At 40.6% G+C, this 12,777-nt stretch overlaps 1 protein-coding gene across 1 annotated transcript in view; it reads right to left on the bottom strand.

Moving 5' to 3' along the window:
* The window catches only part of CILP (cartilage intermediate layer protein), a 29,049-nt gene that overhangs the window by 5,923 nt on the left and 10,349 nt on the right, over window positions 1–12,777 (bottom strand). The window contains exons 2-6 of the mRNA XM_075273139.1: window positions 9,904–10,017; window positions 5,321–5,416; window positions 4,282–4,551; window positions 599–784; window positions 163–471 (exon numbers count right to left, since the gene is read on the bottom strand). Of these exons, the coding sequence (XP_075129240.1) occupies window positions 163–471; window positions 599–784; window positions 4,282–4,551; window positions 5,321–5,416; window positions 9,904–9,964 (922 nt within the window). The 5' untranslated portion in view covers window positions 9,965–10,017. The remainder of the gene's footprint in view (window positions 1–162; window positions 472–598; window positions 785–4,281; window positions 4,552–5,320; window positions 5,417–9,903; window positions 10,018–12,777) is intronic.

Here is a 12,777-nt window from a genome sequence, read left to right as displayed (position 1 = left end):
CTTTATTATTAAACAAAAAAAACATTTATCGGCTGAAATTAGAGCACCCCTTTGACATAGTACAGCCACTGTTAAAAATTACGTATCACACTGACAAAACTGTATATAGAAGAATAACATACAGGCGTGCTACAGATTATAATACTGATATAATACTCTTACCGTTCCTCTTCATACTAATATTGATAACTGAAGAAGATCCATTGCTTTCAGGAATTTTTACATTCACTACCGAGTATTTCTCCAATTTCAGCTGTAATGTACTATCGGGACACAGCCCTATTACACGGAATTGTCCTTGGGCATCGGACACAGCTTTCACTCGGGGTTTCTTAGAGATGACGTACACATTTACACCAGCAGCGGGCGCCCCATCAGGGAGGGTGACTGTGCCATACAGTATTTGGTTTTTGCATTCGCATACACTGCAGTCCGCACTGGCTTTGCCCACAGGACAGCTGAGGTTACACACTGTGAAGAGAGATAGGAATCAATGTAACATTCATATTTGGGACAACTAGATGGGAAGTATTACTAACATTGATATTATTTTTTAATCATTATACCATAGGGTGGGGTTAGTCGAATTTCCTGTTACCTGTACATGGGGCACCAGTACACCTGCGTCCCTCTTCTGTGGGTCCGTTACAGTGGACGTGCCACTGATCCTCTGCTAAACAAGTCCTCCGACGGATCTGCATGCCATTCCTACCACATCTGGCTGGGCAGGCGCTCCATGCCGACCATTCTGACCATGGCTCACTTGGCACAGTGGGCTGTAAAACTATAATATTGTAATATTGAATATCCTGTGTATACAGAGTTATTACACAGTACTAGGCAATAACCATATCAAGATGCTTCACTTTAGTCTTTTATAATAATTCAGTGCAGAACATTCACATCTCACCAAGGTAAGGGGAGACATATTGTACATCATACAACGATTGGTCACAAATACAACCACAAACTTGGTTACTAAGAATTATTTTTATGTGTTTTGTTATAATTAGAGATGAGCGAACACTAAAATGTTCGAGGTTCGAAATTCGATTCGAACAGCCGCTCACTGTTCGAGTGTTCGAATGGGTTTCGAACCCCATTATAGTCTATGGGGAACATAAACTCGTTAAGGGGGAAACCCAAATTCGTGTCTGGAGGGTCACCAAGTCCACTATGACACCCCAGGAAATGATACCAACACCCTGGAATGACACTGGGACAGCAGGGGAAGCATGTCTGGGGGCATAAAAGTCACTTTATTTCATGGAAATCCCTGTCAGTTTGCGATTTTCGCAAGCTAACTTTTCCCCATAGAAATGCATTGGCCAGTGCTGATTGGCCAGAGTACGGAACTCGACCAATCAGCGCTGGCTCTGCTGGAGGAGGCGGAGTCTAAGATCGCTCCACACCAGTCTCCATTCAGGTCCGACCTTAGACTCCGCCTCCTCCGGCAGAGCCAGCGCTGATTGGCCGAAGGCTGGCCAATGCATTCCTATGCGAATGCAGAGACTTAGCAGTGCTGAGTCAGTTTTGCTCAACTACACATCTGATGCACACTCGGCACTGCTACATCAGATGTAGCAATCTGATGTAGCAGAGCCGAGGGTGCACTAGAACCCCTGTGCAAACTCAGTTCACGCTAATAGAATGCATTGGCCAGCGCTGATTGGCCAATGCATTCTATTAGCCCGATGAAGTAGAGCTGAATGTGTGTGCTAAGCACACACATTCAGCACTGCTTCATCACGCCAATACAATGCATTAGCCAGTGCTGATTGGCCAGAGTACGGAATTCGGCCAATCAGCGCTGGCTCTGCTGGAGGAGGCGGAGTCTAAGGTCGGACCTGAATGGAGACTGGTGTGGAGCGATCTTAGACTCCGCCTCCTCCAGCAGAGCCAGCGCTGATTGGCCAAATTCCGTACTCTGGCCAATCAGCGCTGGCCAATGCATTCTATTAGCCCGATGAAGTAGAGCTGAATGTGTGTGCTAAGCATACACATTCAGCACTGCTTCATCACGCCAATACAATGCATTAGCCAGTGCTGATTGGCCAGAGTACGGAATTCGGCCAATCAGCGCTGGCTCTGCTGGAGGAGGCGGAGTCTAAGGTCGGACCTGAATGGAGACTGGTGTGGAGCGATCTTAGACTCCGCCTCCTCCAGCAGAGCCAGCGCTGATTGGCCGAATTCCGTACTCTGGCCAATCAGCGCTGGCCAATGCATTCTATTAGCCCGATGAAGTAGAGCTGAATGTGTATGCTAAGCATACACATTCAGCACTGCTTCATCACACCAATACAATGCATTAGCCAGTGCTGATTGGCCAGAGTACGGAATTCGGCCAATCAGCGCTGGCTCTGCTGGAGGAGGCGGAGTCTAAGGTCGGACCTGAATGGAGACTGGTGTGGAGCGATCTTAGACTCCGCCTCCTCCAGCAGAGCCAGCGCTGATTGGCCGAATTCCGTAATCTGGCCAATCAGCGCTGGCCAATGCATTCTATTAGCCCGATGAAGTAGAGCTGAATGTGTGTGCTTAGCACACACATTCAGCTCTACTTCATCGGGCTAATAGAATGCATTGGCCAATCAGCGCTGGCCAATGCATTCTATTAGCTTGATGAAGCAGAGTGTGCACAAGGGTTCAAGCGCACCCTCGGCTCTGATGTAGCAGAGCCGAGGGTGCACAAGGGTTCAAGTGCACCCTCGGCTCTCCTACATCAGAGCCGAGGGTGCGCTTGAACCCTTGTGCAGCCTCGGCTCTGCTACATCAGAGCTGAGGGTGCGCTTGAACCCTTGTGCACACTCTGCTTCATCAAGCTAATAGAATGCATTGGCCAGCACTGATTGGCCAGAGTACGGAATTCGGCCAATCAGCGCTGGCCAATGCATCCCTATGGGAAAAAGTTTATCTCACAAAAATCACAATTACACACCCGATAGAGCCCCAAAAAGTTATTTTTAATAACATTCCCCCCTAAATAAAGGTTATCCCTAGCTATCCCTGCCTGTACAGCTATCCCTGTCTCATAGTCACAAAGTTCACATTCTCATATGACCCGGATTTGAAATCCACTATTCGTCTAAAATGGAGGTCACCTGATTTCGGCAGCCAATGACTTTTTCCAATTTTTTTCAATGCCCCCGGTGTCGTAGTTCCTGTCCCACCTCCCCTGCGCTGTTATTGGTGCAAAAAAGGCGCCAGGGAAGGTGGGAGGGGAATCGAATTTTGGCGCACTTTACCACGCGGTGTTCGATTCGATTCGAACATGGCGAACACCCTGATATCCGATCGAACATGTGTTCGATAGAACACTGTTCGCTCATCTCTAGTTATAATGATTGACTCTGACCAATGAAAACCTCTTCAGTTAGGGATTTATAATTCTTAAACAGTAATGTCATAGAACGTATAGGGGTTGTATGAAATTACTGTTTTGTTTTTTTTTTGCTTATTTATCCATTTATCCAAAAACACTTTTGCTTATGGGCCTCAAACTCAGTCTAGAAATGCACTACCTACCGTAGGACATGAGTGTTGATTTTACTGGAAAAATAACACAGATCGTCTTTCCATACCTCTTAACCTTACTCTATTTAAATTTTAAGCAAAATTTTCATTACAAAAAAAAAAATTAATAATCTTTTTTTTTTTTACTTTTTTAACATTTTCCATGTCTCTGTCTATATTTTTAAAAAATAGCTAAGTCCTGCAATTTTCACTGTGTTCACTAAGCCTAATAATAGACAGACAATTGCCAAATCTGTAGATTTTTTTCTACAATTTTGTCTTAATTAATTTTTAGTTTCACAGCAAAAAAATCTCTATATAGAAAAATAGCACAAAGTTGGCAGGAAAATAGGATACTGGGGCCATAATCCCTCATAGCAACACATATATAAAGTCATACTGTGCCTGAAGAGTCCCACCTCTTCCTCTCCATACTGACTTAATTTGAGAAATATTTGTGCAGTAGTCCATACTACAAGTTGCACTTTGCATCTTGAAAATAAGCATAAAAAACGTAAAAATATATTAAAAAAATTTGCAAAGGTGCTGGGGTCAGTAGCTTTGCTTATTTAGTATACAGTTGTGAACACTGTCGTAACGTAGTGACACTTGTAATGTAATATAAACTCATAAAATACTATACTCTGGCCACATTTTTTATGTTGCATTACGTACATATTCCAGATGATCTCAACAAATCCTCGCCATTCGCACATCATAAAAATACAATTGTTTTGTAAACTGCATAAAATGTAGTAACTGTGAACTTACCAACGGGACACAAGAAGCGGACGGAATAGTTGGAACAGTTTTTGCCCTCTGCTTGCTCTGTATTGATACACCAGAATCCCTTTGTCAGGCTGTAATGTACTACTTCTCCAGTCTTTCCTGCTGGGACCCATTCTGTTGACCGTGCTTCCATACGGAGAGGTTTTGCGCAAACTCTGTTAGGATAGTAGAACCTAATGGCATCCAGGCGCTCATAGTCTCCATTGCCACCTGGGTGATCAATGTTGAACCAGGATGTCCACTGCTGTAACTCTGAGCCAAAGCAGAATAAAGGAATTATGATGGAGCCAATGAACTACAAAGGTTACAGTAGATAGTAATTGTACTTATACTTTACAAGCGATAAATACTGATTAGGGTCTGATTCCCGGCACAAGTTACCTTTATAATATCGTAGGGATCTTACCACTATTTTAATATCCAAAATATACAGAGAGAACAAACTATGATTCTCTATTAGTAGCAAACAGGATCGTACGGGGCCTATCATGACTTTGAGGTTGAAAGGTGTCCACCCTAACCTTACTTTGAATTTAGACACATATAGAATAGACATCTCATAAGAAAATATAAATCATGGTGTTTTGAAAAACTGATCATCTCATGACAAACATATCTGGTCTTGGGGGCCACATGGTGGCTCAGTGGTTAGCACTGCAGCCTTGCAGCACTGGAGTCCTGGTGTTCAAATCCCAGGCAAAAAAAACAAAAAAAAACATCTGCAAGGAGTTTGTATGTTCTCCCTGTGTTTGCATGGATCTCCATCCCATATTCCAAAAAAGACACACTGATAGGGAAAAATGTACATTGTGAGCTCTGTGTGGGGCTCACAATTTACATAAAAAAAAAAAAAATATCTGGACTTGTCCATAAACGGTAAGGAAGGACACATCTGTATGTGCAAAAGTTACATCTCTCAATGTTTCTAATATGGTTCTATGTGCCTTTTTCATATAATAACATATCTCTTTAATGAGATATTATAGTTCCGTGAATCTTATATCACAGGTGAATGATTTACCATTAACTTCGATCTTTAGAGGAGCAGTGGTGATTTTTTTCCCGGTGCGAATTCTTCTTGCGGAATGATTTAGTACAGCATCTCCTTTCCGGACTCCTGCAAGTCATAGCAAGTTTATTAAAGTATAGACAGTTTGTAAAAATATCCAACTTTTACAGGGATAGTGGCAATCTGGCCATGCCTTTATGAGGGATTCCTGTTGCTGTCCACTCCATGAGCATTGCATTACGATTATTCATTCCATATGTTGCTGGCAGCTCTAAGCCAATAAGGATTTGCTCATTTCTAAGAGGATTATTTATAAAAGTAAACAGATTTTTAAGGATTTTGAAACGGAAGCTTTGCAGCGTTCCAGTGAAGAGATGAATTTATGACAATATTATATGGAGCAGTATATGTTAAAATTCTCATCCTTAGCATGTACTTCTCCTGACTCAGAATTGGAGCTTTCTCTTGAGGATTCTGACACGATTGTCATAAATCCATTACAAATGCAGGAGGATCACATCAGTAAGTCTCCTAATACAGTAGTTGTACTGGAAAAGGAAAATGTACTGGGAAAGCTGGGAAAGGCTGTTGATTTCCCTATAGGTATAATTGAAGCAGAAAGTCCACAGAGGAAACCTCTTCAGGCTTTCTGCGAAAAGCTCTGCAGGAAAAACTGTGATGTGTTGCTGTTGCGGTTTTTCACGCAGTGCTTTTTTTTGCTGCGGCACGCCTTAGTCTAAAAGAAAAGCTGCCCACAGCAACAAATCATAGCACAACTTTAATTTTTCAAGGTCAGAGTATGAGACATACTGTGCTGTGCCTGGTTACTCTGTGCACTTTGTGCATCATTTTGTGCTTAAGTCATACCTAATCTTTAAACAAACTTTGTATAACTCAATTGTAATGTGTATACATGTGGAATAACACTATTTTTTATCAGGTGTCTATCTTGCACTATAGAGCAGTTTTCCACTCTGTATGCTATATTTGTTGCTTTCATCTCTCTCTGAGCTGGTGGGTAGAAAGTAAGTTTCATATGCTGTACACAGTAAGTAAAAGAGAATCCATAACTTTCTCACTCTCACTCCAAAACAGCCATAGAATGATGCAGGACATATATACAGAAGTACTGATCTGTACTGATGTGAATAATGAACTATGAACTAATGTCTATAGATATGTGTTATTTTACTAATGTAACCTACAGTCCCTCTTGAGGTGGCTGTTAGTTTAGGAGGGGAGCAGGGAAACAGTCAGATATGAGCAGAAACAGGCATCTATCTCTAATAAGATATATTACAAAGTTTCTTATAATCGCTTGTAGTATCGTATTATGCAGAGTTTTTTGAAAAGTCAGGTGTGCATAGTTATTGGAAAAAGTAACTTTTTAGCAAAAATTTATGAACTGTACTATTTTAAGAAGTTGAAAATGAAGTCAAAGGAGCACTCCACCAGCACGTTGGTATAAAAACTAAGCCAAGAGTGCCCCACTTTTTCCAATAAAAAATGTGACGAGTAACAAATTATGTGTAATATTTCATAAATTCATAAGTATCTTAAAAAGTTAAATGGACTATACTAAATATTGATTCCCTATCCATAGACATCCACTGTTACAACCCTCACTAACTCAAGAACAGGCGTCTGGTTGTCTCATCCTGATGGAAGAGCAGGCCAAGCATGAACTCTGCCATGCCATTCCTTCTCTCCTTCTCTATGGCAGATAACTGAGTACAGTGCATGCTGGGCCTGACGATCCATCAGGATAGGAGAACTGGACCCCTGTTCTATCCTATCAATAGGGGATAACTTCAAAACTTGGTACAACCCTTTTAACTCCAAAAAAATATTAGTTTGACCAGGAAAGAGAAATTGATGATGATTGATGCATTTTAATCAATGTCTTGACATTTGTCATACAGAAGCAATCTTACATTAGCAAAAAAGGAGCTGTGCCCTGAAAAATATCCATCTATAATCCTACCATTCGGGAATTTACCCTCTATTCTATGGATAGGGGAAAAGTCTTTACATGATATTTGATATCTTTGTACTGTTAGTTCCCCTATAAAGATGGTTACATTATAACTTATCAACTTGACTTTCATCACTAATATGGAAATGTATTTATTCATATATATATATATATATATATATATATATATATATAAATCCGTATTGAAGAGTCTTTGTAGTGATGACCGACGGGTTATTTAAGGATGACGCACACAACATCGTCATGTGGTTTAAGAAGACAATTCTTCATCTATTATTTGACATCCAATAAATGTCAAGATCCCAAAAATAAAGCTGGGGCCACCTGACCTCAAGTATTCTATAGTTAGACCCAGTGGGAAGAAGACTTTAAGAATAATTCCTTAGTGGTAAATTCCAGGGATGGGTGGCAATGCTGGAAATCACACAACAGCTGCTCTAGAGAAAGAACAGCTAAATCAGGAAGTGTATACTGCACCCTAAATAATCCAGCACGTGAATACATCCTCCCCTGTCCTTCTCTAAGTAGATATTTACGACAGTCACGCAAAGTACTTATCTATATCTTTCCCATGTACAATGTGGGACTAAATTGTAAATATCACCTTTTTCATACATTAGTTGGAAACCATTAAAGTGGAGGTCTGATTGCGGTGACCCTCACATTCTTTGGAATAAAGTGACAGCAGGGAAGTGATATGTCCCTTTGGCACATGTAGGTCCCACTTTTTGGTCACCAGATACTTTTTTCTACTGATCGGACATCAATCGCCTATATTGACAATATTCAGTCACTCTTCAATGAAATATCTCCAGGGACATAGCTATAGGAGGAGCAGAGGCTGCAATCATCACCGAACCCTGGAGTTTTAGAGTCCCATAAAAAGACACCAGTTTTATGGATACTGTGCATACTGCATTGTAAGTGGGGGCGCCATATTTTGCATTGGGTCTAAGGAACATCAAGTTATGCCTCTGAGTAACACCTTTAAAGGTTTGTGATCTTTTATCCCACATGGAAGGAAATAAGCAGTCTAAAAATGCAGCCATTGTCAAAAAATTTAATTAAAATAAATTAAATTAAATCATTATTTAAAATAATGGGTACAAGTAGTAGTAATAAATAATGGGGAGTAATGATGGGTAGTAGTCAAATGGATACAGATTGTTTTATATGAACCCATACTGACAGATCTTTACCCCCGCCAGGTTTGCTGTATACTTATATTGTAATATTATACATAGGCTGTTTCTTATTATTCGTTAAAAAAAAGCAAAATAAAATCAATTAAACATAAGATATTGTATCATATTACACAGTATACTGATTTATATTACTTAGCCTAGAGCTATATGGTGACCTTGGTTGTGCAACATGAAGATTGCACAGTGACATTTCAATATTATAAGTAATATTTTCTGAATGTATTATGTGCAATATGATGTGACTATCACATATTAGTCACAAAAAAATTCTAATCTGCTGCATTTTTGTTTTCAGATCATGAGTTGCCTTGCTTTGGGACTGTAGATGTGGTAGATATTTTAGTACAGGGGTCTCCACTTCAGGCAATCTGGCGGGTTTCTGTCTTCTGCCCGAGAAACTGGACAGGGGTCGGAAACTCGGCAGTCAGTTTTCAAACCCAATCACTTGAATGGGTTTGCAAATTGTCTGCCCGTGTGCTCGTATTTTTTTTAACCGGACACAAAGTCGAACATGCAGGTGTTTGTGTCCGGTTAAAAAAAATGGTTTCACCGTGGAGAGGCACAAGACGCTCACAGACAGACACTGACTGCCGCGTTTCCGTCTCCTGTCCAGTTTCTCAGGGAAGAAAACAGAAACTCGCCAGATTGCCTAAAGCAGAGACCGGGTGCTGGTATGAACCTGCCCTTACAGTGAAACTACAACAGATGAAGAACGCAGCACACACTGTAACATGAAGCGATGTCCTAAGACTGATTTATTTCATTTAAAATTAAAATCTGTGTCACATTTAAAGGGCATGTCCATATTTATAACCATTCCCATGATTAAAAATTTCTTACATTGTGTGTCTTCAAATACGTCTCCAAGGATACAGACTACAAACAGACTGTGTAGTCTGATTCTGTGTTCACACTTCAGTTTGCTGAATACATGTTATTACAGGGTTACATAAAGATACATATACAGTATATGGAGGTTTGCGTAGGAGTTCTAGACACATAACAGTAGGTTTTTATTTTAAGTGCCTCCAAAAGTACACTTTTCACCTGCAGTAAGCAGTCACGTGATTTTATTCCTATGAATATTCTCATTATTATCAGTTATACAAGTCTCAATCATTTCCTGATGGGAATTGCTGCATGTTATCATATTAATGTATTCAGAATCCATGTACTGAGCATACACAGGTGTGAAAGCAATGTATCCGCCTGACATGTTACAGACAGCTGCGAGCGGGACAAAACCCCACAATACGTCCCCAATGGCAGTAGATAAATCTGGAATGTATGTTCCTTATACTTGATTTATTCAAGACATCTGTAACCAGTGCAAATAATTTTCCTCATATAAATGTTACCAGATTAAGATGACATCTTGTAAAATGAACGCATACCTTGTCCAGACACATAGGCTACCTCCAAGAGCAGCAGGCAAACCAATAAGCCAGGCCTCATCTTATTCTGGAGCGTCTTCTCCTGGGATTCAGTGGTCCCAAGTGCTCAAATACCTGCAAAGACATTTTACCAACATCCATTTAATAGGCATTCTTGTTATGTACATTGCTTGTCTATGCACATTATGTGCATATGAATCATTGCAGCAACTATGTGACGGTTACTTTACTTAGAGTTTATATAACCACTGTCATACGCCTTGCATTGGATTACTGAATATAGGAAACTGTTATCATTGGTATGGATGGATGTGAGGGAATGCTGATAGATACTGTACATGGTCTGGAGTGTGGAGTTGTCCAGGATTTAGTGGCTGCTTTCTTCCAGAAACAATGCCACACCTGGTGGTGTCTGGTACTGCAACTCAGCTACATTGAACAGCAGTACAACCAAGGAACCAGCCATGTTTCTCAAATCCTGAAGATGAATAGAATCCAATGACCTGTAGTGTGCATGTAAGGCCTGGTTCACATCTGCATTTGGTATCCCATTTGGGAGTCCACATGGGTACCCCCCAAATGGAATGATGAACGCACTGACAAGCGGTGAGCAATGAAAGCACATGGACCCCACAGAATATGTCCATATGTTTTCTGTGTGGTGTCCGCACGAGTCATGCGGAGAGGAAAGTAGTTCATGAAGTACTTTTCTCTCCACATGCTTTGTGCGGACAGTGCACGGAAAACACCATCAGACCCCATTATAGTCTATGGGGTCCGTGTGCTTTCATAAGCTCACTGCTTGTCAATGCGTTCGGTATTACATTTGGGGGGGGGGGGTCCCCATGTGGACTCCCTGAATGGAATACCGAATGCAGATGTGAACCAGGCATAAGAGGAACTGTCAGTGATGTAACATGAATCTTTTATTAAATACTTGCATTTTCTATTAAGTAAGTACTAGAACATCTTTTCTTAACTCTGTCATGTGCCATTCCTCTGTTAGGCTCCGTTCTCTCCGTTCTATTCAAAATAGATCCCACTGATTTCAATGGGTGCCGGCTTACGCGTGTAACACATTGAAATCAATGGGAGGCTTTGTAACCCATTGATTTCAATGTGTTACATGCGTAAGCCAGCACCCATTGAAATCAATGGGATCTGTTTTGAAGCGCCTCGCTCTGACACGTGTATATGTGTCTAAATGAGCGATGTGTTACTCTGTGAGAACAGAGCCTTATTCATCCTGAAAATACTGAAATAAATAACTGGAAGTTACCATTCCTCCTGTCTATGTGGCGTGTTTGCATACAGTCTGATACAGTCAGCACTGACTGGACATTGTCATATTGTATAGGGATATGTCACCCTAACATTATGTTTACACTACAGTCACTTCTCTGTAGTTCGGGTCCATTGATTACAATGGGGTCTGTCAATATGTTCATACATTTCCAGGAGAAAGAACATGAATAACACAATATAGAAAATACAGTATATAGAAGTAAGGCCATAACGCGGCAGTTCTTTTTTTTTTTATCAGAAACTGCATCCTTGATGTCCATGTAATTGTATGTTTTTGGAAATAGATGCGCTTTCTCATGCATGAAATTTGCATTTTTGGTGACTTTTTTTTACCCTTGGCTTTTTGTATTCACACAGCATTTTTCCTTCATCTTTTCCTGGTATTTTGCTTCCTATGAATACAAAAACACCAGAAAAAAAATGCCAAAAATACTTGCGTGTTGAGAAAAAAAGCAGACCAAAAAAATGCAACGATTTACGTATTTTGTTCACAATTTTGTACTGAGTAACTTGTAACATCTAGCTGCAAAATTAAACATAAAAAAAGATTATGTGCAACCAGCCTAAATGTTGTCTTCCAGATTTCCTTCACTACTTGGTGACAGCGTTTGCTCCAGACAACATGTGTTACTTCTGACTGATTCTGCAGAGAAAGATGCTTTCTTAGATTTCAAGGAGATCTTAAAATTGCTCCATGTCTCTGGTGGACCAAGGTATTTGACAGATGGTTTGTTAAAAGTCAAAATTTCCCTTTTGCATTACTGTAAGAAATTGTTGCTCTATAGATGTTTCCACCTCCGCACTTCACATTAAAATCTCCAGACTGGCCATATTTTATTACAGTTATACGCCAATGAATACATATGACATTTACATATGATATTTACCAAACCAAACTACCAGTACACTAAGGAGGAGCTGCCCGCGTGTGCCGATGCCATGGGCTCCATAGATTTCAGATCACCCAAGTCACCTGAGGGTAACGCTACTTGTCAATGTCCTTTGAGACATTACATCAGGTGTCTTTGACTACCAATACGTGTCTAGCTCTGACATTTTGCTCTGTCTACATCTATGTCTCACATAACTTGGAAAGACCGTAAAGTCAACTGCTGCCCACGCGCAGATTAGCATGTAGTGGAAGAAACGTCAGGCCAAAATCTGAAAATCCTCAGGTATTAAAGAAAAAGTTTAACTGCTTCTTCATACATCTCACCTCTGCCAACTAAACCTCAAGAAATCAGTATGACAGCCGCATCTGGAAAGTCTATTCATTTCTGAGGATCCTTCTAGTTCATTTCAAAGCCAGTGTCCAAAGAATTGAATCCCCTCAGTCCACTTGGTATACAAGATGCCGGTGTGAGTTGTCTTGTACAAACCCATCGCTATAAACTTTCATATGGAGTATTATATTAATAAAGGGGGTCCTCTGTTTAGGGAATGTATAAGAGTGTCTCTCACTTTGGAGGACCTGACCCATCCATACCTACACAGGCAATCCATTGGTATAATAGGAACTGTGTAATACTTAGTTTCACCTGTGATGGTGCTAGAGGGAAATTGAACACA

Source organism: Leptodactylus fuscus, chromosome 5 (assembly GCF_031893055.1).
Source record: "Leptodactylus fuscus isolate aLepFus1 chromosome 5, aLepFus1.hap2, whole genome shotgun sequence".
Classification (NCBI taxonomy): domain Eukaryota; kingdom Metazoa; phylum Chordata; class Amphibia; order Anura; family Leptodactylidae; genus Leptodactylus; species Leptodactylus fuscus.
The sequence above is the reverse complement of the archived record's forward strand: the minus strand, read 5'-3'. Positions and strand labels throughout refer to the sequence as shown.